We start from the raw sequence: 27,982 nt of genomic DNA on the forward strand, positions 1-27,982 counted from the left end.
CTATGTTTAAGCCCACACTCTTAAGGTATTATGTATTCTTGTATTGTAATATAAATAATTAAAATGTTTTATACATAGTGGGTCTACGGTCATTATTTGCAATTTGCAACAGCCATTGTGAAAATATAGGTTTGGAGTGTAGATCATACATTTTAGCCCTCATGTTCTGTGGACAATCATGTATCAACAAAACAAAATATATCTTATGCAGTGTAGGTTCTGAAAGGCAGCAGATAGGGAAAAAATATAGACAAATTGGGCACTGGTAAAATGTTTCTAAAATTTTAACTAAATATTTGTAATTAATATGTCAGCAAAGATGCTTTTTGCACCCAGATAATGTAGTTCTACCAGTAGAGAGCCTAACACGACCATGCTACCCAACAAAACATTGATTGACCTCTTGTCTGGTTTTTCTTTTTTTTTTGACAAAAAAACCCCCAGCAACATAGAAAACTCTCGTAGGGGAAAGAATATATGCATATATACATATGACATGTTGTCAATATACAAAAAAGTATTAACTAATCAGAAAAACAACAAAAAACAAACCAAAGAGGGGGAGCTACTTAAAAATACACAAGTCAAAGGGAAAACGGCTAGAGAAAATAAAATTAACATTTGGAGCGGCACATAGACTAAAAAAGGAGCGGCACAAGCGACAGGGGGAGATTAATCAAAACAGTAGTTTCCTAGATATATCACTACACATTTTTTTTGGCAATTTTAGTAGATTTGATCTTTTTCAGTGAGGTAAAAAACTATTTAAAATAATTTATAAACCAAACAAAGGAAGGCCGTTCACACCGCCAGCGACACGCAGCGACAAAGCGACATGATCCCATTCATTTCAATGGAATGCTGGCGACTTCCGGCGACACGAGCGACTGTCAGCGACAGTGACCGTTGGCGACAGAATGTGGGCGTGTCAAGCGACACGAGACGCGCGACAAAAGTTCAGAAATTTCAACTTTATGCAAATGAGAAGCGATTTTCGCGAGCGACAACCAATAGGAAAGAAGACTTTCAGTGGAGCTCAGCTAACGTCACCGTCTCGAGTGCAGGCAAGACAGAAGAGCTCGAGGGCGATTTCACTGTTTTATATGATTTGACTTTAACCACATACATGGATATAATAAAATGATGCATGGAAAAGAAACTGTCGACAGTCTCAGTGAGTTTAATTCACACATTTAGTTCGAGTGTTGTAATTTTATGATGCAAGTTTAAGTTTAGCACTGCTACAGTTCATTTAACAGTTTCCCCTGCATTATGTTGACTATTAGGGACAAGAAAATTGATTATTTGTCAAATTCGAATGACGTTTGATCGTTAATCCAGTAGGCTAAATGATTTAATCCACTGAACACTGCTGTGATAATATAAAAACACTCTCCCAACAGCATACTGTTTCTTTTGAGCCTTCCTAGTCAAATTAAAATGATATAGTTAGTTGTATATATCACATGTGATGGTATTTTGTATAGATATGGCCAGACGTGCAGTCTACCAATAACATTAGAGCGACAGCACTATGAACGCCCACAAGCGACTTCACAGTACAGAGACTAGCGACATACAGCGACAAAGTCGCTGGCGGTGTGAACGAACGGGGCTTTAGAGAACATCTGACCTCTTGTCCTGTCGCAGGCAGTGAAAATGCAGTTATTTGGGTAACGCACGACCTCGTGTGGTTATTTTGCTTATCATCGTCACAGTGGTTATTTGACTCCAGATCAATAGGTGTCGCAGTGTAAAAGCCCGATGTTTATGCCGAGTGTTCTTGAGTTCGCTTTGCACTCTGGGAGGTTTGTCCTCTTTAGATGTCATTGTACATTCTATTTCATTTGTAAAGTAATAGAAAAACAGTATGACTGGATCCACAGCGGATGAAAAGCTCCGCTTTGAGCAGTTAACAAAGCTTCGGCGGCAATGGCTTAAAGATCAGGAACTCAGTCCTCGAGAGCCTGTCACTGCACCCAAAACACACGGCCGCATCGAGCGATTCTGGGGTGGATTTCTGGAGCCCAAGACACTCTGGAGACTTTACGTGAGTTTATGCCTTAGTTATATGATTTATTTATCCAGAGAGTGAAAATGTATGTTGTGTATAAGTAACATGCATTGAAGTTTAACTGAGCATTTTAACGGCAGGATATTATTATAACATGCAATTTTGTCTTTTCTTCTTTTTATGCGGACGAACCAGACATTTAAAGCCTATAATGCCAGTGTTTTTGCTATCACGCGGATTCTGATCCCGGCCTGGGTCGTGCATTACTATATGAAGTACCATGTCGCTGTAAGTGCATGTTTATTATGGTCACACTGATTTCTTTGAACATAATTAATTAATTATTGTGTGTGTGTGTGTGTGTGTGTGTGTGTGTGTGTGTGTGTGTGTGTGTGTGTGTGTGTGTGTATTCGTGTTCGTAAGGATGTACATTATTCGATGAGAAGTAGGAGTAAAAAAGGAGTTCAACACTTATGTTACGTTTTGGCTCGATACACTCACAAAGTCAAAATAGATTTGAAGTACTTGTTTTTATTTATTTATTATTTGTAACACTTTACAATAAGGTCTCATTTGTTAACAGTATATTTACTTAGAAGACATGATATGATAAACAGTTAACAAAAAGTATGGTTTATTAAAATGTTAAATTTGGTATTTCATCAGGCATGGGCTTGAATAGGCTTCAACTTATCCATGTACAGGGCAACGATGACACCAGAATAGTAATATTCATGACTCATGATAAAAATACAAAATTATGCTAGACACACATGCTGGCACTCTGTCCCTGACTTCAAACATTTAAAGTCTTAAATTTTGTATTTTATAAAATAATGTATTGTATATTTAATTTTTTAATCATAAATAATAAACATGGAAGCTCAAATGTGCAGGGTGTTTCCAGATTTTGATCATTGCAGACCCCCCCACCAAAACATTATTGTGTGCTGCAGATCATTTCATCATTTTACATTTTAATTTATTGTAAAGGTCTTTGCTAAAATTGTCTAGGTTCTAGCTATCAAAACTGATAACTGTTTGGGTATGACATTGACCAACCATATTTTATATATTGGAACACTTTTGCCATGGCAATTTTAAACAATTACTAACAACATTAATTTAATCTATGCATGTTTATATTTTATTTGACACCTAATTAATTTCTATTAAAATTCACATAGTTCACCCAAATATGACAATTCTGTCATCATTTAATTACTCACCCTCAAGTTCTTCCAAACCTGTATGAATTTCTCTCTTTTGCTGAACACAAAAGAATATATTTTGAAGAATTTTAGTAACCAACAGTTGATGGACCCCATTGACATCTATTTCACAGTATGGGAAAAAATACTATGGAAGTCAATGGGGTCCCATCAACTCTTTGGTTTCCAATATTCTTCAAAATATCTTCTTTTGTGTTGAGCAGAAGAAAGAAAATCATGCAGGTTGATGTATGATTTGAACTGCTGTTTTGTTTTGATTGTATTTATTCAACTCGGTTTTTGCCATGAAGTTGCTGACGTGGCATTAAAAAGCTATACTACTTCTACGCAAATACCAGATAATATACTGGAGGCTCCATCCATAATCAAACACACCTGAAAATTCTAACCAAAGTTTTCAGTTACTTAAAAATTACAGGCAGGTGTCTGTTTGATTAAGGATGGAGCTAAACTCTGCAGGACATAATTGCCCATCCCTAAACTTAATACTTCAACAAATCAAACAGGTATAAAACATAACATACTGAAAGAAGTATCTAGAACATTCACTTAAAAATAGAACATGCTAGCTAACGTTATCAATCAAATCAATGATTTCAGATGTATCTATTTACTGTAACCTACCTCATCAGTGAAGTATCAGAAAATTAGTTTGACAATCTGGGTTTATCATATTTGATACTAAATTAAATCTGTCTAAACTTTAATTTTGGGAAAACTATACATATTGTTTCTATCCACGATAACATATTTTTGTATTGTGATATATATCCTGACATGTTATATTGTTGTACCCTTAATAAATATAAATGTAGTATTTCTTTCAATTCAGTGTAATGGTTATATCTATTAAAAGGCTAATTACATTCTATTTTGGTGAACCAAAACTATACCAAAACTGAGGGACTGAAATATTTCCATAGATAAAATGACAGATAAAATAACACTAAATATCTTTGTGTTTTGGTTGATCATTATCATGTTAAAATTTAAAACTCAAATAAAATGATATTTCTTGTTTCCACAGAAAAAGCCATATGGAATTGTTGAGCTAAAACCCAGACTGTTTCCTGTAAGTATATTTGGTCCAAGCAGTATTATCACACTAGTAATCATTTATATTTACATTTTACATTTATTCAGTTAGCAGCCTCTTTTATCTAAAGCGACTTATAATTTAAAGCATAGACAAAGGAATATAGTAAAGTAATCAGTATGATGTTTTGTAAATTAACATTCAAGTAATCATTCATATTGATGTTTCTAAATGTCCTCATACACATCTTTCTTTGTGCATGTTTGTTTTTCAGGGAGACACCGTTTTGGAAACAGGAGAAGTTGTCCCAGATCTTCCTGAAGCAGAGAGTCATGGTCATCATTAAAGATGCCCGTTTATATTCAGTATAAACATCCTGTCTGCACTGGTTGTAAAATTAACATGTTTGAGTGTATACTATGTCAATAAAATGTATTATACAGATTCTGTGTGCTTTTCCTGTGCTTTCAAGTGACAGTAACACGCCCCTTTGGGTAGATTACTCCTTAATATAAATATTCTGGTACTGAGTAAAAATTAATTTTGATCATTAAAATTAAGGCTATTTAATATGATTCTATTTTGATAAAAACAACAGTCAAGAGCAATATTCTATAACAACACAAGGAGTCTTAGACATTTGTTATTGCATGATATTTTTTAGGGAGAAAATGTCAAATAAAACCGATTTTCCTAAATAGTAGTGAAAAATTAAAGTTTTTTTTTTTTAAACAATTAGAATATAATACACTCTGTCGTTGCTATTTAGTTAACAATTATCTCATGTTTTTGTGAGTGTTTTAGTATTTTGAAATTATGAAATTAAAAACATTAACGCGTCAAATTTAGCTTTGGACGTCTTTCTTGCACTTTGGTGATATGCTTTTATTTTGAAGTGAGAAACAGGAAGTTCTGAAAGTGACTGCCTTTCACTTCCGAGATGTTCTTGTTTTTTACGTCATTATTAACATTGCTTATGTAGATCTAGACCGACTGAGAGAAGTTGGGTCATTTTTGGTTCTATATTTACAGTAAAGGTGTAGCAATACAATCCGTCAGATATTATGTATTTCAGACTTTTTGAATATCGTGTAGTGATCTTTGAACTGGCACTGCTTTGTTAGGCATTAAGTAAGTTAACGTACATTATTTTCAGGTTACATGTTTTTGTGGATTCTGTAATGCATTATTACAATTATTAAACGGTACAAGTCATAATGCTCCTTTTTTGTTTCGGATACTTAAGCGAAATGCTTCCAGTGGAATCCAGATGATCTAAGTAACGTTACGTTAACTTCGAAAGTTTCAACAAATACAAGGAAGAGTAAGTAAAACAATTTTTAAGGGAATATGTTAGTTCTACATTATTCGCTTATACATAGATTTATTATAGAAATGTATTTATTGCGATTAACACAAAAGCTAGTATGACACTGTATAGTTTTGTTTATATGCTGCACGGTAGGCTATTTTGAAACGCAGCAAATTTCCAATATTTTGTTGTATCTATCAAAAAGTAGGTTATTATTACTAAGAAGAAAAATTGTAATGTGAGTAAACACGATCACAGAAATACTAATATATTAGTAGGCTATTTATTGGTATGTAGTCATATTTACTCATAGAATATTTCATAATAATGTGACGTACAAACGTTTTCTAATGTTAAGCAGTGAAGCTGTTTTGTTTTTAAAAAATCTGAGGAATAATAGAACAGTATGCTATACTACCTAAAAAGGTTTTCTTTTAGGGAATTTCAGGACAGTATCACTTTGACATGTTTGGCTTTGTACTCCTTAAAATATCTAAATAAGTTCCAATTCATTATTTTTCTTTTAATTAATAATGTTATTTAAACTTTCTAAACATTCACATTTAGACAAATGTAGCGAATGCTGAGAACAGTACAAGTAGCCTAATAATTCAAATGTTTCTTCCATCAGATAATGGCATCACCACAAATGAAGGAACGCCCATCAGGTTTTGTGTTAAACACAATATCAAAAGCAGCATCTCCAGAATCAAAGTGCCCAATCTGCCTGGATCACTTTAAAAACATATCATATCTTGATGTGTGCCTACATAAGTTTTGCTTCTGCTGCATTCATGAGTGGTCAAAGAACAAAGCAGAATGCCCCTTATGCAAGCAGCCATTTAATTCAATCTATCACACCATTAAATCTGAAGATAACTACAAGAGATTTGACCTGCGACCAACTGAGAATGGCTCATTTGGCAACATGGCAGGGCAAAGATTCAGGTATCGCACCACACTTACCGGTGACCGCAGACCAGCAACGAGGAGAACGTCTCCTCCACCTGACCATGGTGTCATATTTGAGGGCCTGAGAGGATCTCTTCCACAGCGGCACAGCAGAGATCTCCATAGCATGATAAGGAGGCTGGCAGTAAGGCAAAGAAGAGAGAGTGAGGGCAGGTCTGTTCAAAGTCTTCGTGAACAAGAAGTGATTAAATTCAGACGAGCCTTGTACAGAAGAGGTGTGCGAGTCCAAAGCGTGCAGGATGGTGGCCGTACCAGGGAGACCTCCGCAGAGTTCTTTAAAAGAAATCCTGCTTGTCTCCACAGGCTTGTACCTTGGTTGAGACGAGAGCTGACTGTTCTGTACGGTACCCATGGTTCCCTTGTCAATATAGTGCAGCACATCATCATGACTCTGATCACTCGGCAAAACTTGGACGACCAGACTGTTCTACATGAGCTTCGGCCGTTCTTGCTGTCCCACACTGAGCACTTCCTGCATGAGTTTCTCAGCTTTGCTCAATCCCCGTTCAACATGGAGGCATATGACCAGCGTGCTGTTTATGACTTGCCTCGGCCCTCCGGACAGAGTAGCAGTTCAGAAACATCTGTGATTGCCATCTCTGAAGATGAAAGTGATTCTTTAGTGTCAGGAGCCCAGGATTATGCCACTCCTAGGGTGACTTTAAGCCAAACAGCATGGGATGATGAGACCCCGGGGCCATCCTACACTTCAGAGCTATCTCAGGTATTACCTTTCCATGTGAGGGACTCAGATTCTGATAGTAGTGTTGGGGAAGCAGTAGTGTCTGTTGCTGCAGTGCCACATCAGGACCGTCCAGGAAATACTGCCACTATTGCAGTGGAAGAAGAGGACTCTTCTGGCAGTGATGAAGACTGTGTTATTATCAGCTATGTTAAGCCAGTGGCAGAAAGGACACCAGAACTGGTCCAGCTTTCTTCTGACTCTGAACATTCTGAGCAGAATGAAGAGCCACAAAACCCTCAAGCACCCCAACACATTCGTTTTACTTCAGAGTCGGATTTGTCACCCATTGCAACTCAGAGACCCTCAAGGAGGCCAACAAGGTCCTCTCGCTCACCTGATGACACCTCTACACATCTTAGAAAAGAAGATACATATGGTAAAAGGAATCATGAAAGGGAGTTGTCAGGATCTAGAGAAGGATCCTCACACAGCAACAGGACACACTCTTCCTCTTGTAGCAGGAAGCACCCATTGTCTAAAGAAAGCAAGCATAACCGGAACCAAGGAAAGGATACAAGTCGCCACACCTCTAGTTATTGGCATTCATATAGCCATTATAGTCAGCAAGGCAGTGACAGGAGTTGTTATACAGAGACATGCTCATCCTACACCAGCTACTACAGAAGTGTTTATAATCGCCCTCATTCTCTATCACACAGCAGAATGCGAAGCATGGATCGTGAGGACAGAAGTAGCTCAAGGAGCACTTCTAGAATCAAGTCCGGTTCCTCCAGCGGCCAGGAAAGAAGACACTCAAGGAGCAATTCCAAAATCAACTCTTCGAATCGTCGGCACAGAAGTCATTATGAGAGCCATTCTAGAATCAACTCCTCCAACCGTAAGGACAGAAGTCGCTCAAGGAGCAGTTCTAGAATCAAGTCCAGTTCCTCCAACTGTCAGGACAGAAATCACTCTAGAAGCAGTTCTAGATACAACTTCTCCAATCGTGAGGACAAAAGTCGCTCAAGGAGCAATTCTCGAATCAACTCCTCCAACCGTCAGGAAAGAAGTCGCTCAAGGAGCAATTCTAGAATCAACTCCAAATCCTCACATCAGACATCACTTCATGGTGAATATGGCAGGAAAAGGAAGTACAAAACAAAGCATTATGAGGAACCCTCAAGGAAGAGTCCTAGTACATTTTTCACAGATTCTGCTGAAGATGGTGCAAAAAAGAAAAACAAGAAGCATCACAAAAGGTGCAAGAGGAAAAGTAAGAGTCCAAGCGTAGATGACAAATCTGAGGGTCACAGTAGGAAACATCACAAGAAGAAGAAAAAGAAACACAAGAAGAAGAGCAAGAGACATAATAGTGAGAGGAGGGTGGTAAAGCACAGCCCTGTTCTCATTACAATTAATAGTGACAGTGACAATGCTGACTCCAGTGAACCCTCAACCAGTAATATCTGTGCAGCTAGCTCCACTTTTACAACAGCAAACAGTTCTACAAAAACTGAAACTCAGCCGCTCAAGTCCAGTTTCCTAGACATGGAGCAACAGTCAACTGCTGGAACTGAATATAGTTCAGTGGGTGATGCAGGGAATCACCTCAAGACTGATTAACGCAAATGCCTTTGTGATTTTATGTGTTCAATTTAACTGTAATTGAACTCCTCAATTTGTGATGAATAAAGATTTGCAAATGACTTCTTGAAATGCCCACATGCATTTTCAGTGTTGCAAAATCCATTTTTGTTTGCTGAGACATTTCATTTTGTATTGTGTACACATCACATTATTTTTTTTATTACATTACATTATTTAATTTACGAGTTATGATGGCATTTTAGTGGAATAAATCGTGCACCATATACTCTAAGACATTTTATGGATTATAGTGTAACAAAAAACAAAACAAAAATAAGTTTCTGTGCTTAAATTACATCCCATAACATAAAGTCTAATAGTAGCGTTGTCTTCATCGTTAAAATGTAGTTGTTTTATGGTTATCTTCTCCTTGATCCACTCTTGTGGGGTTTGAGATTATTTCATTACTTGGGTTTAGTAAAATCACAGTAGGCGGCGCTACTGCGCTTGTTTCGCTTGCGCAGCACCATAAAACAAGCAAGAACAAGTAGGAAGCTGATGTTATAGTTTATTGTTGCACGTGGAAGCATAGAAGAAAATGGCATCGGACAGTCGCATAAAGGTAAATTAAATATTATTATGAAATATGACACGTGAGTAATGTAAGAAAATAGTTTAGGGGAGTGGTACTGCAGTGTTTTCACGTCAACATTCGACAGAACCAAATGTTGCATTACTTGGCTTCTGAAATGAACATTAACTTTATAATAATATATCTGTGTTGTTGTAATCGTTAGAATAGAGCACTTCTCTTTCCTTCCAATGTCAGCAGCCCGTTTCGCTCTTTAGAGCATGTTGAAAACCTAATATGACAACATGCTTTACGGTCAAACAGTTTTGTTTGCTGGTTCATGATAGAGAGACCAACGAGAGTGTTCCTTTGTTTTTTGGCATTGACATAAATATTGTATTTCGAAAAGTTTGCTACTTCAGTATTTGTTGATTTTTTCCCCCACATGTTTCCATGGTATACTGTAGAACAAAGGTAAGCATTTAATAAGTTTCAAAGTTTCAAATTGGCAAAAACATTTAATACATGCAAAGAGTCAAAATTTATAGTGTTGACCCTTTTTCTTCATAACCTCTGCCATTTTCTCAGAAAGGCCCGGTTCTTGCCAGCTATAGAAGGGTGGGCTGGCAGATATGCTGAGTGGGCAAATGTGGGGAAATTTGTTTGTAAAATGTATTTATTCATTAGATATTACTTGGGTGCACATGTTATTGTTTGTTGTTTGTGGGTCAGTAAATCAAGCCAGTGACTAAACTGTCAGTTTCACATTATTTCTCTTAATAGCGTGAAAATAATCTGTTGTTTAAATTGTGATTACATTATATACAGAAAGCAATTAAAGAATGCTCCCTTTATAATCACTGGAGCTTTCATTCATACAGCACAAGTTTATCAGTGTTCTGGACTCTCACCAAAACTCCCATTATAATCAGTGATGCTGTCTACACTGCACAATGAATCTCTTATTTACATAGTGTTTGCACTGTTAGTTATGATGAAAGCATTCGGAAGAGTGCAGAAATCGAGTTGTGTTGACGAGATCACTGCATTTAATGCACTCAAGAGACACGTCTGTTATCGGCTACATTGCTCATAGTCATCGCTGCAACCTTTCATGCCACGGGAGTAGATCTACATATTAAGCTATAATCAACACTTTTCACGATTTGTTTATCGACAGCTGTAATAGTTAAAACGTTGTAAAGTTTTCGAGAGAGTTCCACATGTAATACTTATTTCATATTCAAAGATGTTAGTCAATCATAGCAGTGGGCATTTACATTAAAGTCTCACAGTGGACACGCCCCCTCCAATAGGGCATTCAAATCAGAAGGCTAAAATCATGGTAGATCAGGCCTTTTATTTCTAAATTATGATATTTTTTGACAATGTAAAAATCATACTAACATTTTAAGTTCACCTCAGTAAACATAAAAAAATGCATTCCATGACCCCTTTAATTGAAACAAACAACTGCAGACACCATCCCACCTTTAGATATGTCTATAATACAGCATCTCATGTTCTTATAGATAGGAATAATTGGTGGATCTGGTCTTGATGATCCAGATATACTGGAGGGAAGAACAGAACGATATGTAGTCACACCATTTGGAAAGGTGAGTGTCTCTGCATTGTGTCTGCTGTGCTTTCTAACATGAGTGTTTATAATAGAGCATATTTGGAATGAATATATCCCTTTGCTTGAATTGAACTGAGAAGTTGATCAAATCACAAATTGTTAGGATTTTGCTTTGAAATCATGTGGTAACCATAGTATATCACAGATGGGCAGAGCCAGAAGGTTTATTTATTGACACTCATTTCCTCCTCTCTTTTGACAGCCATCTGATGCGCTAATTTTGGGCAAAATAAAGAATGTTGAATGTGTCCTTCTTGCAAGGTGATTACACTGGCATGTACAGTACCAGTCAAAAGTTTGGAAACATTACTATTTTTAATGTTTTTGAAAGAAGTCTCTTATGCTCATCAAGCCTGCAGTTAAAAAAACAAACAAAAAAAAACAAAAACAGTAATATTATGAAATATTACAATTTAAAATAATGGTTCTCTTTTTTAATATATTTTAAAATGTAATTTATTTTTGTGATGCAAAGCTGAATTTTCATCAGCAAGTACTCCAGTCTTTGGTGTCTTATGATCCTTCAGAAATCATTCTAATATGATGATTTGATATTCAGTTATTATCAATGATGGAAACAGTTGTGCTGTTTAATATTTTTTTGGAATACTTTTTTCAGGATTCATTGAGTAAAACGTTAACAGCATTTATTCATAAAAACAGCATTTATTCAAAATAAAACATTTCTAACAATATAAATCGTTACCATCACCTTTTATCAATGTAACGCATCCTTGTTGAATTAAAGTACTAATTTCTTAAAAAAAAAATAGTTATTGTTCCCAAACTTTTGAACGGTAGTGTATATTGTTACAAAAGATTTCTATTCTAAATAAATACAGTTCTTTTTAACTTTTTATTCATCAAATAATCCTGAAAAAAGTATCTCAGGTTATAAAAAAATATTAAGCAGCACAACTGTTTCCAACATTGATCATAAATCAGCATATTAGAATGATTTCTGAAGGATCATAAGACACCAAAGACTGGAGTACTTGCTGATGAAAATTCAGCTTTGCATCACAAAAATAAATTACATTTTAAAGTATATTAAAAAAGAGAACCATTATTTTAAATTGTAATAATATTTCATAATATTACGTTTTTTTTTTTTTTTTTTTTTAACTGCAGGCTTGATGAGCATAAGAGACTTCTTTCGAAAACATTAAAAATAGTAATGTTTCCAAGCTTTTGACTGGTACTGTATATACAATACATTTGCTTTGACTTTTACTTGAAATGCCTGCTGGTTTTATATATGAAGGACAAAAGTCTAATCTAACCCCCCCCCCCCCCACCACCACCACCACTACCCCCCACCCCACCCCCCACAAGGCATGGGAGACAACACACCATCATGCCCACCAATGTAAATTACCAGGCAAATATTTGGGCATTGAAGGAAGAGGGCTGCACTCACCTGCTAGTCACCACAGCATGCGGTTCTCTCAGAGAGGACATCCAGCCTGGGGACATTGTTTTGATTGACCAGTTTATTGATAGGTAAGTATTCAATTGTCTATAATAATTTGACATTACACTTTTAATTTCACCCTCACTTTAAATAATATTTTAAAGACAATAGAGGTGGAGGACCTACAAAGCTACTAAACAATACTGAATGAATAAAACACTGAGACATCCTTTGACCTTTGTTGAAGGTACTAGACTCGACTCCCATACTAGAGCTGTTCAAAGTCAAGGAATCGACTCCTCATCCAGACACAATATTAATACTGATATTGCTAAACAAATTTAAGATAAATTCTTATGCTTTTTTTTCTTGCTCTTGTCTTCCGTTGGAATAATGAATAAGAATGCTTCTTGTTTGCTGATTGGCTGCTGTTTGTAATAAGCTACTTAAAGGTGCTGTATGTAATTTTTTTTGACTTCGCTAAAGCATGAAAATACCATATGTTTGTAGATATTTAGGAAACGTTCACATAGCCTAACGTTTCTCTGAAAAACAATGCTAATGCCAGTTATTTTACTTAGAAATGTTTGTTCTGTGTTCGAATGTCTGTTTTTGTTTTGGTCTGTGTGATTCCGCCCACTGCCAATTTATCCAATAGTATTTCGACACCCCAGGTTGCCAGTAGGTGGAAAACACAGCGTTTTGCAGCCATGGAAGCCAGCAAACGAACTGGGTCAGAGATCGCAGATTCTACCCGACCTAAAAAGCTAATCTAATTGATCATCAACTTGCATTGTAAGTAGGGCTGGGCGATATATCGCATGACATTGTTATGTGCATCTCGTTAGTAAAGCCGGTTCCTTGATTAGTAGTAAATTGCCATCACCTGTTTTCAAATGGAGCGGCATTTACTACACAGAGCCGTAGTTCACGCATTAATTATCGCAGGCGATACGTCCGCGATAATTAATGCGATATGGCTCAGTTTGTCAGTGAACTACGGCTTTGTGTAGTAAATGCCGCTCCATTTGAAAGCAGGTGATGGCGATTTACTACTAATCAAGGAACCGGCTTTACTGACGAGATGCGCATAACAATGTCATGCGATATATCGCCCAGCCCTAATTGCAAGTCTCCTCGCCTTCTATTGTCAATTGCGCTCGCTCCTGTTGCGTGTCCTCAATCTGGCAACCCGTGTGAGTGTCGAGTCTGAGGTGAAGGGGGCGGGGGAAACAACTCTCTCCAATATTTAGAATTTGGACTGCAGTACCCATTTCCACCACTAGCTATTCATATTACATACTGCACCTTTAATTTGTTAAAAAAGTTTGAATTACACATTTCTATTCACTTTTGTTCTGTAGTGGAATTACAGTTAGAGCACATAAAGAGACCAATATGCTTTACACCACACTTCCAAAGGCTGTAGTAGGAGTAAGATGATCCAGCCTAGAACTAACTTTGGACACAGAAACACTAGTACTTATTAGGGGCTTTCGCACCGGGTAGTTCTAGGAACTAGCCACCAGGATGGTTCACCGAGAACAAATGGTTCCCCTAGGAACGTTTTCCTGGTTGCATTCGCACCGCCAGTAGGAACTCTGAAGTGACGTAAGCCGCGCTTGTTGTTGCGACTTTTATTTTAACATGTGGTGGACCTTTATTTTGACGGCTCTGAGAACGCTAAAGCCTGAGCTCACAGTGCTATCTCCGTGTTCATTAGTTTACGAGTCCTGTCTAATAAGGTAATAATACATAGAAGGTAGACGGTATATGAAAATGTATTAGCGTATGGCGTGTGGTTGATATCCAGTGTTGCTAGATGAGCAGAAATCATGTTTGGCTTGGTCCCCTCAAAGTTTGGATTTTCTTCTCAGCGTAAAGGTTAAGAGGCCCATCTATCACCGTTTTCCATTTTTGTAGAGTTAATTTCTGGAGTAAATATATAGGCTGTAATCTGTGTGTTTACACAGCCTTTTTAAAAATGGCAGGTGCTGATGTTTCGCGTGCGTTCGGCCAATCAGCATACACTAACGCCATGGATAGTTCCTATAGTGCTGGTTTAGATCCTACTCTGAAGTAGGAACTAAATTAGTTCCTCCAAAAGGAGTTCCTAGAACTAAAATCGCTACTAGTTCCTGTGGTGCGAACATGCCAAAATCCGGGTACTTCCGCCAATAGTTCTAGGAACTATGAAAAGGTTCCTCCGGTGTTAAAGCACCTATAGTCATATGGATAATCACGTTATTTCTACAGGTTCTGTACAGGTTAACAGTACAGATAACTTTAGCAACATCTGAATATTGTATTCTTTTTGTATAATTCTGTATTCTATTGTATTGTATTTGTTCTTTACGCAAATGAGGTCATTTAAAGTCATTATCTTTGACGCACTCTGTCCCATATACATGAGAAAGTTTGGTAAGGGTCACTGGTGTGTCATAGGAGTCAAAGACACTTCTCATCTGGAACATTTTGAACTCTTCTGGAGACTATTCCTTTGGCATGGTCACATGCGTCTCATAATAATAATAATAATAAACAGCCCCTGCAAACACAATTGGATAAAACACAGGCTAGCTATATCTTTTCCCTTCAAGGCTGAGTTTTGTCAGAACATGAACACGTTCCACACATGTGCACAGAGCACTGATATAAACTTTTGTACATGATTCACTCTCATAGTTAAAATATAGTGGCCAATGGTGCAATAAATCCTAAAAATAATTACACATGCTAAGTATGCATAGCCTATGTGTTAATGAATTCATGTAGTGTGTTATTAACCTTCATGACCTTAGAAACAGTTGTCTCATACAACTAGATGAGAAGAGCAGAATAAAATGAATTAGTTCAAACTGACAATTCTTGATTTTGCTGTATGAGCTAATTAATTAATTAATTAATTACAAAACAAGTACATATCTATTCTCTGCCAAGCCAGGCTAAATAAGTAAACACTTAGCCTATACTGCATTCCTGTCAAGTCAAGTCATCTTCATTTATATAGCGCTTTTAACAATGTAGATTGTTCCAAAGCGGCTTTACAGAGATACAAGGATAGTTTCGCAACGATCATTAGTTATTAACTTAGGGGCCGCTAACACAACACCGTTTTAACAGGAAACTCTACACAGACTTTAAACGCGAACCTGTGAGAACGCTGTTGGCGTGCACATGCGTATTATGAGTTCAGTCTATTGGTATGCGCGTTTGAATATATGTGCGCAGGTTTGTAATTCCTTACAAACCAAGCCTTAAAAAACTACTTGTCTGGCCTTAACATTTTGATACAGAATTGTATCACTTCGGGGTAGATACGCGAACCGAATTTTCCCGACAACGCTTTATCTGTAAGGGATCCTCCATAAGGAGAAACTAGTTGGCACTTAAGCACCCCGCTATGACATCGGGTCCAGGCACAGGTCCTTTATCAGATCTGGATACAGCCTGGATCCGGCAGGCTGCGGGAAAACCTCAGGATAAACAAAAACACTAAAATTAGCGTAGATGCCATTCTTCTTATGATGTAACGAGTACATCAGGATTTATGGGAAGTGTTCCCGGTTCCGGCTGACCTGATCTATGCAACCTAACATTGAATTATAGTCTATAATGTGCTGTGTGTATGCTAGGTCAAAGAGATGTGTTTTTAGTCTAGCTTTGAACTGAGTGTGTCTGCTTCCTGGACAATGGTAGGAAGTAGTGCTGGGCGGTTTACCGGTTCATACCGAATACCGGTGTTTATTCTTGTTACGATATGAATTTTTAATATACCGCAATACCGGTGTATGTCGCTTTAATCGGAACGCGGCGCTGCGCGACACAGTCTCACCCCTCATTTACAACACACGTCTGCGGCGCATTACAGCTGCGACAAGGTTTTATTCCGTCCTCCACGCGGTGCGTCAAAATAGACTAGGCGCCTATATTTAGCGAAGCGGCGCGGAGAGCCGGAAGCTTCGATCTGAAACACAAGCATTGACTAGAATGGGCACGAGACGTGTGGGGGTGAGAGTGTCTTTTTTCTCGCGGCGCGCGTGTTTTTATACTGTATTAACGTACCTGAAGTGAACTGACGGTCTTTAGAAAAGTTTCTTTGTTATTACGATTGAATCTTTCTTTATCTTTCCTGATAAAGCAGTGTTTATGAGCGTTGCTGCTTTGTGTACAGCCGTTACCGGGGAAACCACTGTTTCTGCCGCTCCTAAAGCGCGTCCTGCTGGCACCTCTTTGTAAACAGCCTTGCAAACCTGTATTATTAATATTAGTGTGGATTTTTTCTATAATATTCACTCATGACAATAAAATAGGGCATTATAAGTAAATCTACTGCAGTATTTCCTCTCACTCAGTAGAAAATGTGGTTAACACCCATCATGCTTGAAAAAAAAAAAAAAAACGGTAAAAACCGTGAAACCGGTATAATTTAGAAAAAAATCGTGATGTTGATTTTTGGTCAAACCGCCCAGCACTAGTAGGAAGACTGTTCCAAAGGTTTGGTGCGAAATAGGAGAAGGATCTACCGCCAGCAGTTGATTTTGATATTCTAGGTATTATCAACTGGCCGGAATTTTGAGATCGCAATAGACGTGAAGGACTATAATGCGTTAAGAGTTCGCTCAAGTACTGCGGAGCTAAACCATTTAGTGCTTTGTAAGTAATCAGCAATATTTTAAAATTTCTACAATGTTTAATAGGGAGCCAATGCATACTTCCTGGTTCTGGTAAGAACTCTAGCTGCTGCGTTTTGGACCAGCTGTAGTTTGTTTATTAAGCGTGCAGGGCAACCACCCAGTAGAGCATTACAATAATCTAGCCTTGAGGTCATGAACGCATGAACTAATTGTTCCGCATTTGTCAATGAGAGCATATGGCGTAATTTAGATATATTTTTAAGATGGAAAAATGCGGTTTTACAGATACTAGACACGTGACTTTCAAATGAAAGATTGGTATCAAAGAGCACACCCAGGTTCCTAACCGACGATGAATACTTAACAGAGCAGCCATCAAGTGTTAGACAGTATTTTAGGTTTTTACGTGAGGAAGTTTTTTTCTCCAATGATTAGAATCTCTGTTTTTTCAGAATTTAGTAGAAGGAAATTACTAGTCATACGATTTTTTTATATCAGCTATGCATTCCGTTAATTTTGTGAATTGGTAGTTTTCGTTAGGTTGTGAAGAAATATAGAGCTGAGTATCATTGGCATAACAGTGAAAGCTAATTCCATGCTTCCTAATGATATCTCCTAATGGTAGCATGTACAGAGTGAACAGCAGCGGTCATAGTACTGAACCTTGTGGTACTCCATACTGAACTTGTGATCGATAAGACATCTCTTCATTTACTGTTACAAACTGATAACGGTCAGATAAGTATGATTTAAACCATGCTAGTGCAATTCCACTAATGCCAACATAATTTTCAAGTCTATTTAAAAGAATGTTGTGGTCAATAGTGTCAAATGCAGCACTAAGATCGAGTAACACTAATAGAGAGATACAACCACGATCGGATGATAAGAGCAAATCATTTGTGACTCAAATGAGAGCTGTCTCAGTACTATGGTACGGTCTAAATCCTGACTGAAAATCCTCGCTGATATCATTTCTTTCTAAAAAGGAACATAGCTGTGAAGATATTGCCTTTTCTAGTATCTTTGACAGAAAAGGTAGATTCGAGATCGGCCTGTAATTGACTAATTCTGTAGGATCAAGTTGCGTTTTTTTAGCAAGCGGTTTAATCATAGCTTTTCAAAGGTTTTTGGTACGTATCCTAGAGACAAAGATGAATTGATGATTGTAAGAAGAGGATCTATGACCTCTGGAAGCATCTCTTTCAGTAGCTTAGTCGGTATAGAGTCTAACATACATGTTGTCGGTTTAGATGATTTAATGAGTTTAGTGAATTCTTCCTCTCCTATAGCAATAAATGAATCGAATTTTTCCTTAGGGAGACTACAATGCACTCCCTGATGCGATACTGTAGTAGACGGTTGCATAATTTTGTCCCTGATATTATCAATCTTACAAGTGAAGAAGTTCATAAAGTTATTACTGCTGTGTTGCTTGGAAATTTCTGGGCTTGAAGCTGTCTTTTTGTTAGTTTAGCCACTGTTTAAAATAAATACCTAGGGTTTTGTTTATTTTCTTCTAATAGGGTTGAAAAATAAGCAGATCTAGCAGCTTTTAAGGCCTTTCTGTATGCAATCGAACTCTCTTTCCATGAAATGCGAAATACCTCTAGTTTTGTTTTCTTCCAGTTGCGCTCCATTTTTCTGGCTGCTCTCTTAAGGGCCTGAGTGTGCTCGTTGTACCACGGCGTTGGACTATTTTCTTTAATCTTCTGTGCAACGGAGCAACTGTGTCTATAGTGCTGAAAAAGAGAGAGTTAAAAGTTTCTGTTGCAATATCGAGATGATGAAACTAATTAGGAAGATTATTAATAAAGCAATCTTTAGTGGCAGAAGTGATAGGTCTCACATATTTGAAACACGGAGTCGGCTTTGCAGCCTTGGCTAAATGTAATTTACACGAGACTAGGTAATGATCTGAGATGTCATCGCTCTGCTGCAGAATTTCAACGCCATCAACATTTATTCCGTGTGATAATATTAGATCTAGAGTATGATTACGACAATGAGTAGGTCCTGACACGTGTTGTCTAACTCCAATAGAGTTCAGAATGTCTTTAAATGTCAATCCCAATGCATCTTTTTCATTATCTATATGTATATTAAAATTACCAACAATTAGTACTTTATCTGCAGCCAATACTTAACTCTGATAGTCAGCAAATTCTTTGATTAAAATCTTTATGGTGGCCTGTATACAGTAGCCAGCACAAATCTCAAACGTGATTTGTCATTTACACTATATATTTTTACATTAAGCACCAACACTTCAAAAGAAGTATATTTAAAACTAGATTTCTTAGTGATTTTGAAAATATTACTATAAGGGGCCGTTTACACTTGGCCACTTCATGCGTTTTCTCAGATCGGATACATATCCAATCGTGAAAAGACCAGGTGTAAATGCCCTCCGAAACGCATTCGAGACGGATTTGAATCCGATCGCTCAAACCACTTCAGGAGGTGGTCTGGGACGCATTCCAGACGAAACTGGACAAGTGTAAATGCATCTGGTTGTTGAAACCACATATGTAAATTGTACTCCTCCCAAAAATGCTAAAAAATAAACGTGTGAGAGCGTGTTATAGGCTATATCTAATGTTATAGCCAGATATGATGACGCTACTGGAACTCGCATCACCGCAGATGAGCAGCTGAGCATCTATTCATTAAGCCAACGTGCAAACTATCGCAAATCAAAGTGAAAGTAAGTCGCAGACGCTTAATACACAATCATCATCATTAAAGTAGAGAAACCAATGATCTTACCAGGGCTGTTGTCGCTCTCTCTTATTGCGGTCTTTGATTTTGAAATTTTTGCTGATGATCAATAAAATGCAGCTTATATCTGTTGCTTTCGGTGACGTGCACTCCATTACATCTGCATATAGCGCGGGAATTGAAGATCGGATTTAAATCCGTTTCCATAAACACATTTATGTGACCAGGTGTAAATGGATTCGTTTTGATAAATTAGTTAGCTATCCGATCTGAGAAAACGCATGAAGTGGCCAAGTGTAAACAGCCCCTAAGTTACAGCAACACCTCCCCCTTTGCCTTTCAGACGAGGTTCATGTTTATAACAGTAATCTTGCGGGGTGGACTCATTTAAAGTAATGTAATCGTTTGGTTTTAGCCAGGTTTCTGTCAAACACAGCACATCTAGATTATAGTCAGTAATCATATTAACAATAAGTGCTTTTGAAGTAAGGGATCGAATATTCAGCAACCCAAGCTTTATTATTTGCTCATCTGTATTATAGTTTTTTTTTATTTGTTGAACATCAATTACATTTTTAACCTTAGATGGGTTTAAACGTTTTTTTGGATTTCCAAATTCGGGGAACAGACACCGTCTCTATGTGATGATAGCTAGGTGAAAGAGGCTCTATATGATGGGATTTATCTGACACTGGTGACGTGAGACAGCTAGCAGATGGTCGGTTTAGCCAGTCTGTCTGCTTCCTGACCCTTCCTGAAGCAGTCTGTCTGCTTCAGACCCTCAGTCACCTATCAGAAACCAAATACAGACATTGCCTGTAACACAAATACCAGAATAGATACACTTGTAACTGTCATCGTCCCGCTAGCTCTGTTTGGGTCTCTCTCTCTCTCTCTCTCTCTCTCTCTCTCTCTCTCTCTCTCTCTCTCTCTCTCTCTCTCTCTCTCTCTCTCTCTCTCTCTCTCTCTCTCTCTCTCTCTCTCTCTCTCTCTCTCTCTCTCTCTCTCTCTCTCTCTCTCTCTCTCTCTCTCTTTTTATTTACTTTTTTATTAATCATCATTAATTATTAGGTATCCTTCGAAAGCCTACACCTTTTCATCCTGTGGGCAGTGTCAGGTTTCATATTACAAAATTTACTGCGCTATTTTACTATCAAGACTAACATAATCTTAACAAAGTCTTAACCTAATCTTAACAAAGTCTTAACCTAATCTTAACAAACCACATCATCTGAAACTCAAGGTTTAATATTTGGTGATTGCATTGTGAAAGAACAAAGAAGTGATATTTTGACACAGATGTATTAATTTGTGACAGGAGAACACCTCAAACAAAATCTCTTCTAAAAATCTCTTGTGAACTTCAATTTTTTTTATCATCTTCATATTTGGAACACAACTTGGTTAGACATATGGCTTTGATTTTATAGCCTTTTTAGATTATTTGGTAAATATATATTTAATATAAAATAAAATAAATGTTGTAGTACAGTACATTTGCTTTACAATTAATCATTTTTCTAGAGACCAACCTTAGGTCTGTATTCCAAAGCATTCATGAATTACAACCAAGTCTGGATAGTGCATTTTCACATCTTTACTCAAAGGGGGTTGACAGTGTTGTGATTGTGTGCCACGAGTGTGTACACAACCACCCTGTAATGATACAAATCCATCCACTCTTCTTTTTTTAATCCCTATAAATCATAAGCAGTGTCTCAGAACAAGCCATTTGCGGATTGTAGCTTTTGTGACGTCACAAATGCTTAGGCTCCTCCCACGACTGCTGACAGACTCTGCTCTAATAGCATAGACCCCGCCCTGAGTGAGCTGTAAATAGTCCGCCATGTTTATCTCCTCACCAGAGCATTTAGCATTCAAGTAAGACATTTATTTGTATTAAAGCTACTAGTATTCAATCAAGAGCAGTGAGTGATTTTTCTGTTTTTCTTTTGTTGTTTGATTCATATTAACAGCATATATAGCAGTAGGTACTAGTGGTGTCAACAATAATCGATTCGGCGATGCATCGCAATGCGGGGCATGCACGATTCAGCATCGATGCGGCAAAGTGCCATAATCGATTCTCACTGTTTATTTTCTGGCCTAGAGTTGGACAATAAAGTTGTTAAGTTTCAATTACTTCCGAGACTTTCAAACATCAAAATAACATTTATTAATATGTATTCTTGTAAAAATGACATATAAACATCTTTTCCTGTTCTATTTTGCCTGGAAACGCAATTCCAACACGGTTGCGTGTCGCGTGAAAAATAGGTGTCGGTTCTATTTCTAGCATGCACGTGTTTTCCGTGCGGCTCGAGCCGCGCCTGAGACGCGTGTCACGCAGGCAGTGTGCAAGCTCTACCTGTTAACATGGGAGCCGAAAAAAAACGGACACGCCACGCAGCCAGTGTGTTGCCGGCCTTACGCGGTGTGTAAAAAAAGTTCTGATTAATTCGGTTCGGGAGTATAGATAAAAGCCCACCCGCACTTACAAATGATTGGTTGGGTCCTTACATGCGCTTCGTGAGGCACACTAGCATACACACACGCAAGGTCTCTCACTCCCTCTCTCTACACGTTCTTCCGGCCGGAAGATTTTTTCCATTATTGATCGTACATCGTACAGAGGTCAAAATTATCGTACAAATACGATAATTATCGTACATCTGGCAACACTGTCTGGTATAATTGAAACGATTGGCTATGAGCTACGTACAGGCGTATTTGATAGACATTCATAGCGCCCAATAAATGGCTCTGGGCATTCGTAAACCACGCCTCAAATATGAGAAAATGAACATGTGGTTCCCAGACCACGTCTCAATGAGAAGAGGTCTGATGTTAGCGAGGCTAGCACTGTAGTTGTACCATATCATATATATTACCATAAAGGATCCATCAGTTATCTTCGTTATTGTATATTAGGAGTATCTATCTGTAAATATCTATCATTTTAGTGCTATAGAAATACAGAAAGCAGCCTGCCGGTGTGATTTGTAGGCCTATTTGCCGATTTGTTTAATTTTCTCAATGGCGGTCAATGCTAAGCACAAGAAAAGCTAAAATCGGGTTAAAGACAGAAAATGCTTTTTCCACAAAAAGAAAACTTTTTCATTTATTGTGAAAATAAAATTATATCTCAGTATGGGGGTCTTCACAGTTCTTATCCAAGAATAAAAAGCCAAATACATGACAAGCCTGAGCTTTGACAATTCTTTATAAAATATTTTTTTAATAAGTCTAACTATCGAGATTTTAAATAACTAGAGATGGAACTTTTTGTACACCACGTACAAACCACTGAAATGGGTTGATAAATGTAAACGTTATTTTTGTTTTTATCCAGAAAAACTGCAGCTCACCGGTTTACTTGCATTTGTTTACAGCGGAGTCTTGCCCTCAGCAATATGGCGGACGCGTTGACGTATCGCAGCAACGTTCCAAAGCAGCCAATAGGGCATCTATGTATTTATTATGTCCATGCGCAATACCACGTGAGAGAGAACTTTAATACTCATGGGACCCGTCGACTGACGTCCAGCTTTCTGTGCGCATGCTTTAGATGTGGGTGCTAACCTTTAAAATGCATGCAGATAATAAACTTTCATAATGATGAAGAACATGTCACGTGAGCATGACCGCGATAGAGATGATAATCAAAACCAAACAGATGTGTTTTTTTTTTTGCAACTGTCTTTATTGTTCTTCACAACACACCTTGTCAGTTCGATGCATATTCTTTTTCATTTCCTTTTCTTAATTCCATGCCAAAATGTCACCCACCACCTTCAAATCAAGGACAACAAAACGTGTTCAGACATTCTATGACGGGCAGCCCACCAGCCCCCCAGGTGTGTGTCACATCCCTATGGCTGAACCTTTCTGCAGCAAGACTAGAGAGGTTAGTGACATTTCCCAGCTCTCTGTCCATATTGTTCATCTTATCTTATTCTCTTCACCTTTTGCTTACCTCCTCTTGTAGGTTCTCCTGGAGGTTGCCCAGGCACTTGGTGTGAAGTGTCATACTCGAGGGACAATGGTGACCATAGAGGGTCCTCGTTTCTCTTCTCGGGCAGAGAGCCTAATGTTCAGACAGTGGGGTGCTGATGTCATTAACATGTCCACAGTACCGGAGGTGGTTCTTGCCAAGGAGGCCGGGCTGTGCTACGCTAGTATTGCAATGGCAACTGATTATGACTGCTGGAAAGAGCACGAAGAGGCGGTGAGCAGATAGAAGCCTCTGTCTGTGTATTTGTGTGTGTACCTGCTTAACCATTTTCATATTTTACGGGACATCCAGGAGCTCAATTCTATTGGTGGTGTTGGACTGTTTATTTTATATTGTTTGTAAAACAATATAGAAATAAAGTAAAAAAAAAAAATTTACTTGTAAAAATGCTGTAAGTTTTCTGTCAGCAGAGCTCAGTTTGAAAACCCCTGGGTTATAGCATTTATAATAATTAGCTGTAAATTAAAAACCATAAAAGTCTTTAGAATGACCCCATTTAGATAAGTAAACTTCATTTGAATCAGTTGAGTTCAAGCCATTATTCCCAATGAGCTGTGCACACGCACAGCTGCACATTTCTGATGTTACTCCCACACAGACCAAACAGATTCTGTGCAGGAGGCAGACTTATAGATGTGTGTGGGGGGGAAAAGTGTCAAATTTCTTTACTCAGATCTATGTGAATGGACAGTCCATTTTGATTTCAGTCTGGAACGGAAACTTAACTGATGTAACTAAGTGTTACTCAACACTGCCTTATTAATAAACTGCACAATGTAATGTTTGAGTAATTTAGTAATTTATTTTAGGTCAAAGGAAGATTGATAAATATCTACAACCTTGGACCCACACAAACCCTGGTATTTCATTGGTTCTTATGTTTGTGGCACATACTCACTCTAGAAAAAAAAAAAAAAAGTAAAATAAAATGTAATCCGTTTTTACAATACTGGTCTGCTGCTTCTCTACAATTTAATTAGAGTGCTATAAATAGAAGCATTTGTCTCTTGCTTACACATGCCACATAAAAGCCCTTAATATTAAAAAAGGTTTTTATGGTTAATTTTCATTGTAACTAGACCATGTGAGTTTTAACAGCGACAATGTTTTATATAATCTTTTGATGCCATGTCAGAGAAAGGCCATAATAAAGGGCATATGTGCTGCTATTGTGTTCATTCAAAGTTGTTTGTATCCTATTGGTTCAGAAGGATTGTTATAGGATATTCCTTTTTAAGTCAATACACTCTCCACAGATTATAGTTTCCGATAGCCGGACAACCGGTTAGGCTTGTAGTTTGAAGCAATGTTTACTTCCCCTTGCAGTTCAGAGTCCTCCTTCCGAGTTCCTGCTGCTGACCTCTAGTTTTCACGCCCCACTTCACCACATCCTTCCGTCCCTGTCCTGTATTCTCATTCTCTCTCTGACTCATGCACAGACAATCATTTTGCTGCCAGATCAACACATTTTGCTGCCAGCCAATTAGTCAGTTCCTCTAAAGGAAAACATTGGTGATGAAAAACAGTCTACAGTTCAGTTTTCTTTCTTGATCACATGGATTTTTCTTGTTGCTGTTTCAATTCAGTAGTTTAACTATAGATCCTGTCATAGCCCCCTGTAGAATTTGAATGCACAATGTAGCTGTAGACGACTATGACTTACAAAGTCAGGCATTCGAGACAATAGACCATTTGTTGCTTGAGCATAAAACTTGTGAAAGGTTATACATGACTCATGGCAACCTTATCTGCATTATCTGAGTGGCCACAGGCAAACGTGAGACTCATTTAGACTTAACAGTGTGATATCTGTTATGTGGATTTAAAAAAAAATATGATTTGTTTGTTTGTAGAGGTAACATACAGTTTTAAGAATAAATGTGATCATTTTAAGGTCCGGATTCATTGCACCTTCATATCTTATCAGTTAATGATTCTCTGTGGCTTGCTGGTCCATTAATAGCCATTTTTTTAATGTACCATTATTTTTGTTTTTCCTATATATTTTTATAAACCTGCATGTACCAAACTTAGCTCCAATTTTTTTCTTTTTCTTTTTTCTAGGTGTGTGTGGACAATGTTCTAAAAACCATGAAGGAGAACGCAAACAAAGCTAGCAGCATCCTGCTCACAGCAATCCCACAGATCAGCCAGATGGACTGGGAGAGCACAATAAATGCACAAAAAGTGAGTTTAAAGCTCTTGAAATTAAGTAAATTACTGTTTTATTTTATCTTATTTCAATATGTAATTATATAATAGACATTTTTTTTCTGACATGTATGAAACTTTACATGTCATAATTTGTCTTCCTTTCTGTTGCTGTCCAGTTGATGTCACAGTCTTCAGTAATGTTGCCCAAACATTAAAGTACTCTGCCATCAAGGAGCCATGAAGATGTGGTGTCCACAAATGCAATCATGTATCTGTTCTGAACAAATGCAATCATGTATCATGTATCTGTCAAGTGTGACATTCTTACCACTATATTAACCTAAATAAAAAAAAAATAAAAAAGGGGTTTGTTTGTCAGCCACACTGACATGAATGTGCATTTACCACTCTTTAAAATACAGTATTATGTTGTTGTTGTTGTTGTTTTTAAACAATTAGACAATGCATGGAAGCATTGGTAGAGGGAATGGACAGGATCTTTTGATTTTGGAATAGTTTTTTTCAGTGCCTTTTAAATGTAGTAAATATAGTAGTAGTGTATTTGGTTGTTTATATAGCTAAATACATTTCTCTCATAACCACAAATAAATGTATGCATTTGTTCCCCTATTATATTAGTATTCATTTTGCCACATTTCAATGAGCAGTGCTGAAACTTCTCCATTTTGAGTCAGCAGTGCACTTGTTTTTCCAGAGTTTTGTAAAGAACGGATGTCTATTTGTAACAAAAATTGTTAAACTGGTTGCTTGTCAGAAAGAAAGGAAAAACTTTTTCTGCAGTGTTTTTCCCTGAAGCAATTTTAACAGAAATATGGTCATTGTTTTTAAAATAAGATTTCTGCTTTCAAAATGGAGGCCTTCCTAATCTGACTTTGACTACAGTAGTTTCTGAACATATTCTGTTTTTCCGTTCTTTCCATGAGATTAGATCAGCTTGCCAATACCTTTCAGAAATAATTTTACAAATAGAGATGGAGATAAACTCCCAAGTTAATAGGTAATTCTACAAATAACCAGACATTTTTGGTACTTTAAAAGTTAATTCTCTTTTATGTTATTTATTTATTATTTAGTTTTCTACATTTAGTTCTCTATCTCATACAAAGTGCCAATCTGTATTCAGCCAGGAGATAAAATGATGTAGGCAAATCAATAATGTCTGCAATCAAAATTCCAATTCCACACAAGCTAAATGTTTACTTGGACTCTACAAACCCCAGTAAAACAGTGTATGATTTATAAAGAACAAAACAAAGAATTTAAGTTTCATAGAACACAAGATGCAAAGAGTGCTACTAGGGTATAAAGTCCATAGACTATCTCAGTGTTCTTTGGATGTGGTAGGCTATAACCACAACTTGCAAAAAAAAAAAAAAAAAACCCATTTGGTCCAAGCCACTCGAGAATGTAGAAAAAACATAAAAACATTTTATTCATGGCTATAACATTTTAAAAACATTCACATATGTAAAGGCTAAAAGGCTTTTTTTTCTACATTCTTAAGCGCATTGGTCTCGTTAAAAAAAAAAAAAAAGAATTTAAGCTTGCATGGTTGAGTAGGCCTATTTATAGTTTAAGCTTATTCATAAAATATAATAAATCAAACGAAAATATCTTTACAAAAAAAGAGAACTGACGAAACGGCTCACCAAAATGTAAATCTCGCGCTATTATTGCATTGTGAGCATAGGCTGCTCAAAACGGACGACTTGATTTCATTATTTCATAGATTTGATTCCATATAGCCACATCATTCATCACCATGCCTAAGTTAAAAACAAATATTTTGTATAGTCTAGTAAATAATTTGTATCATTACGCCGTGTCTACAGTTTTTAGTAGGCTAACATTATCGTTAATGCTTCAGACTGAAGGTTGGGTTTCTTTCATATACCAAACACAATGCGGAGATGTTTTGAATAGATGTTTCCTATTCAAAAATGAAGAACAAAAAATTCTCAAAGAAAAC

General features: G+C 37.2%; 3 protein-coding genes across 5 annotated transcripts; all 3 read left to right on the forward strand.

Moving 5' to 3' along the window:
- The first annotated feature begins 1,563 nt into the window (after positions 1 to 1,563).
- On the forward strand, positions 1,564 to 4,726 carry ndufb6 (NADH:ubiquinone oxidoreductase subunit B). Its single transcript, XM_081360446.1, has 4 exons — positions 1,564 to 2,050; positions 2,210 to 2,302; positions 4,274 to 4,318; positions 4,557 to 4,726. The coding sequence occupies exons 1-4, from the start codon at positions 1,871 to 1,873 to the stop codon at positions 4,626 to 4,628; spliced, it is 390 nt and encodes a 129-aa protein (XP_081216572.1). The 5' UTR covers positions 1,564 to 1,870; the 3' UTR covers positions 4,629 to 4,726.
- Positions 4,727 to 5,186: 460 nt separating this feature from the next.
- On the forward strand, positions 5,187 to 9,101 carry toporsa (topoisomerase I binding, arginine/serine-rich a). The gene is made up of 3 exons (XM_081361649.1): positions 5,187 to 5,413; positions 5,529 to 5,606; positions 6,226 to 9,101. Exon 3 carries the CDS (start codon positions 6,229 to 6,231, stop codon positions 8,872 to 8,874), a length of 2,646 nt encoding a protein of 881 aa, XP_081217775.1. The 5' UTR covers positions 5,187 to 5,413; positions 5,529 to 5,606; positions 6,226 to 6,228; the 3' UTR covers positions 8,875 to 9,101.
- A 182-nt stretch (positions 9,102 to 9,283) lies between these two features.
- mtap (methylthioadenosine phosphorylase) lies at positions 9,284 to 27,375 on the forward strand. Of its 3 annotated transcripts, XM_081361650.1 has the most exons (9): positions 9,291 to 9,460; positions 9,998 to 10,027; positions 10,942 to 11,028; positions 11,254 to 11,312; positions 12,387 to 12,554; positions 23,628 to 23,730; positions 23,812 to 24,051; positions 25,903 to 26,025; positions 26,169 to 27,375. In XM_081361650.1, the coding sequence occupies exons 1-9, from the start codon at positions 9,437 to 9,439 to the stop codon at positions 26,205 to 26,207; spliced, it is 873 nt and encodes a 290-aa protein (XP_081217776.1). In that variant the 5' UTR covers positions 9,291 to 9,436; the 3' UTR covers positions 26,208 to 27,375. The 3 variants fall into 3 exon arrangements, with proteins under 3 accessions (XP_081217777.1, XP_081217776.1, XP_081217778.1); XM_081361651.1 differs by lacking the exon at positions 9,998 to 10,027 and having other exon boundaries at positions 9,284 to 9,460; XM_081361652.1 differs by lacking the exon at positions 9,998 to 10,027 and having other exon boundaries at positions 9,369 to 9,883.
- The last annotated feature ends 607 nt before the right edge of the window (positions 27,376 to 27,982 follow it).

Source organism: Scardinius erythrophthalmus (assembly GCF_964197995.2).
Source record: "Scardinius erythrophthalmus genome assembly, chromosome: 3".
NCBI classification, from domain to species: Eukaryota; Metazoa; Chordata; class Actinopteri; order Cypriniformes; family Leuciscidae; genus Scardinius; species Scardinius erythrophthalmus.

Coding starts and splice junctions, on each gene's coding strand:
- ndufb6 (XM_081360446.1), top strand. CDS start 1,871: ATGACTGGATCCACAGCGGATGAAAAGCTCCGCTTTGAGCAGTTAACA. Junction 2,051..2,209: donor AGACACTCTGGAGACTTTAC/GTGAGTTTATGC, acceptor CGGACGAACCAG/ACATTTAAAGCCTATAATGC. Junction 2,303..4,273: donor ATATGAAGTACCATGTCGCT/GTAAGTGCATGT, acceptor TTGTTTCCACAG/AAAAAGCCATATGGAATTGT.
- toporsa (XM_081361649.1), top strand. CDS start 6,229: ATGGCATCACCACAAATGAAGGAACGCCCATCAGGTTTTGTGTTAAAC.
- mtap (XM_081361650.1), top strand. CDS start 9,437: ATGGCATCGGACAGTCGCATAAAG. Junction 9,461..9,997: donor CATCGGACAGTCGCATAAAG/GTAAATTAAATA, acceptor CCATTTTCTCAG/AAAGGCCCGGTTCTTGCCAG. Junction 24,052..25,902: donor GGAAAGAGCACGAAGAGGCG/GTGAGCAGATAG, acceptor TCTTTTTTCTAG/GTGTGTGTGGACAATGTTCT.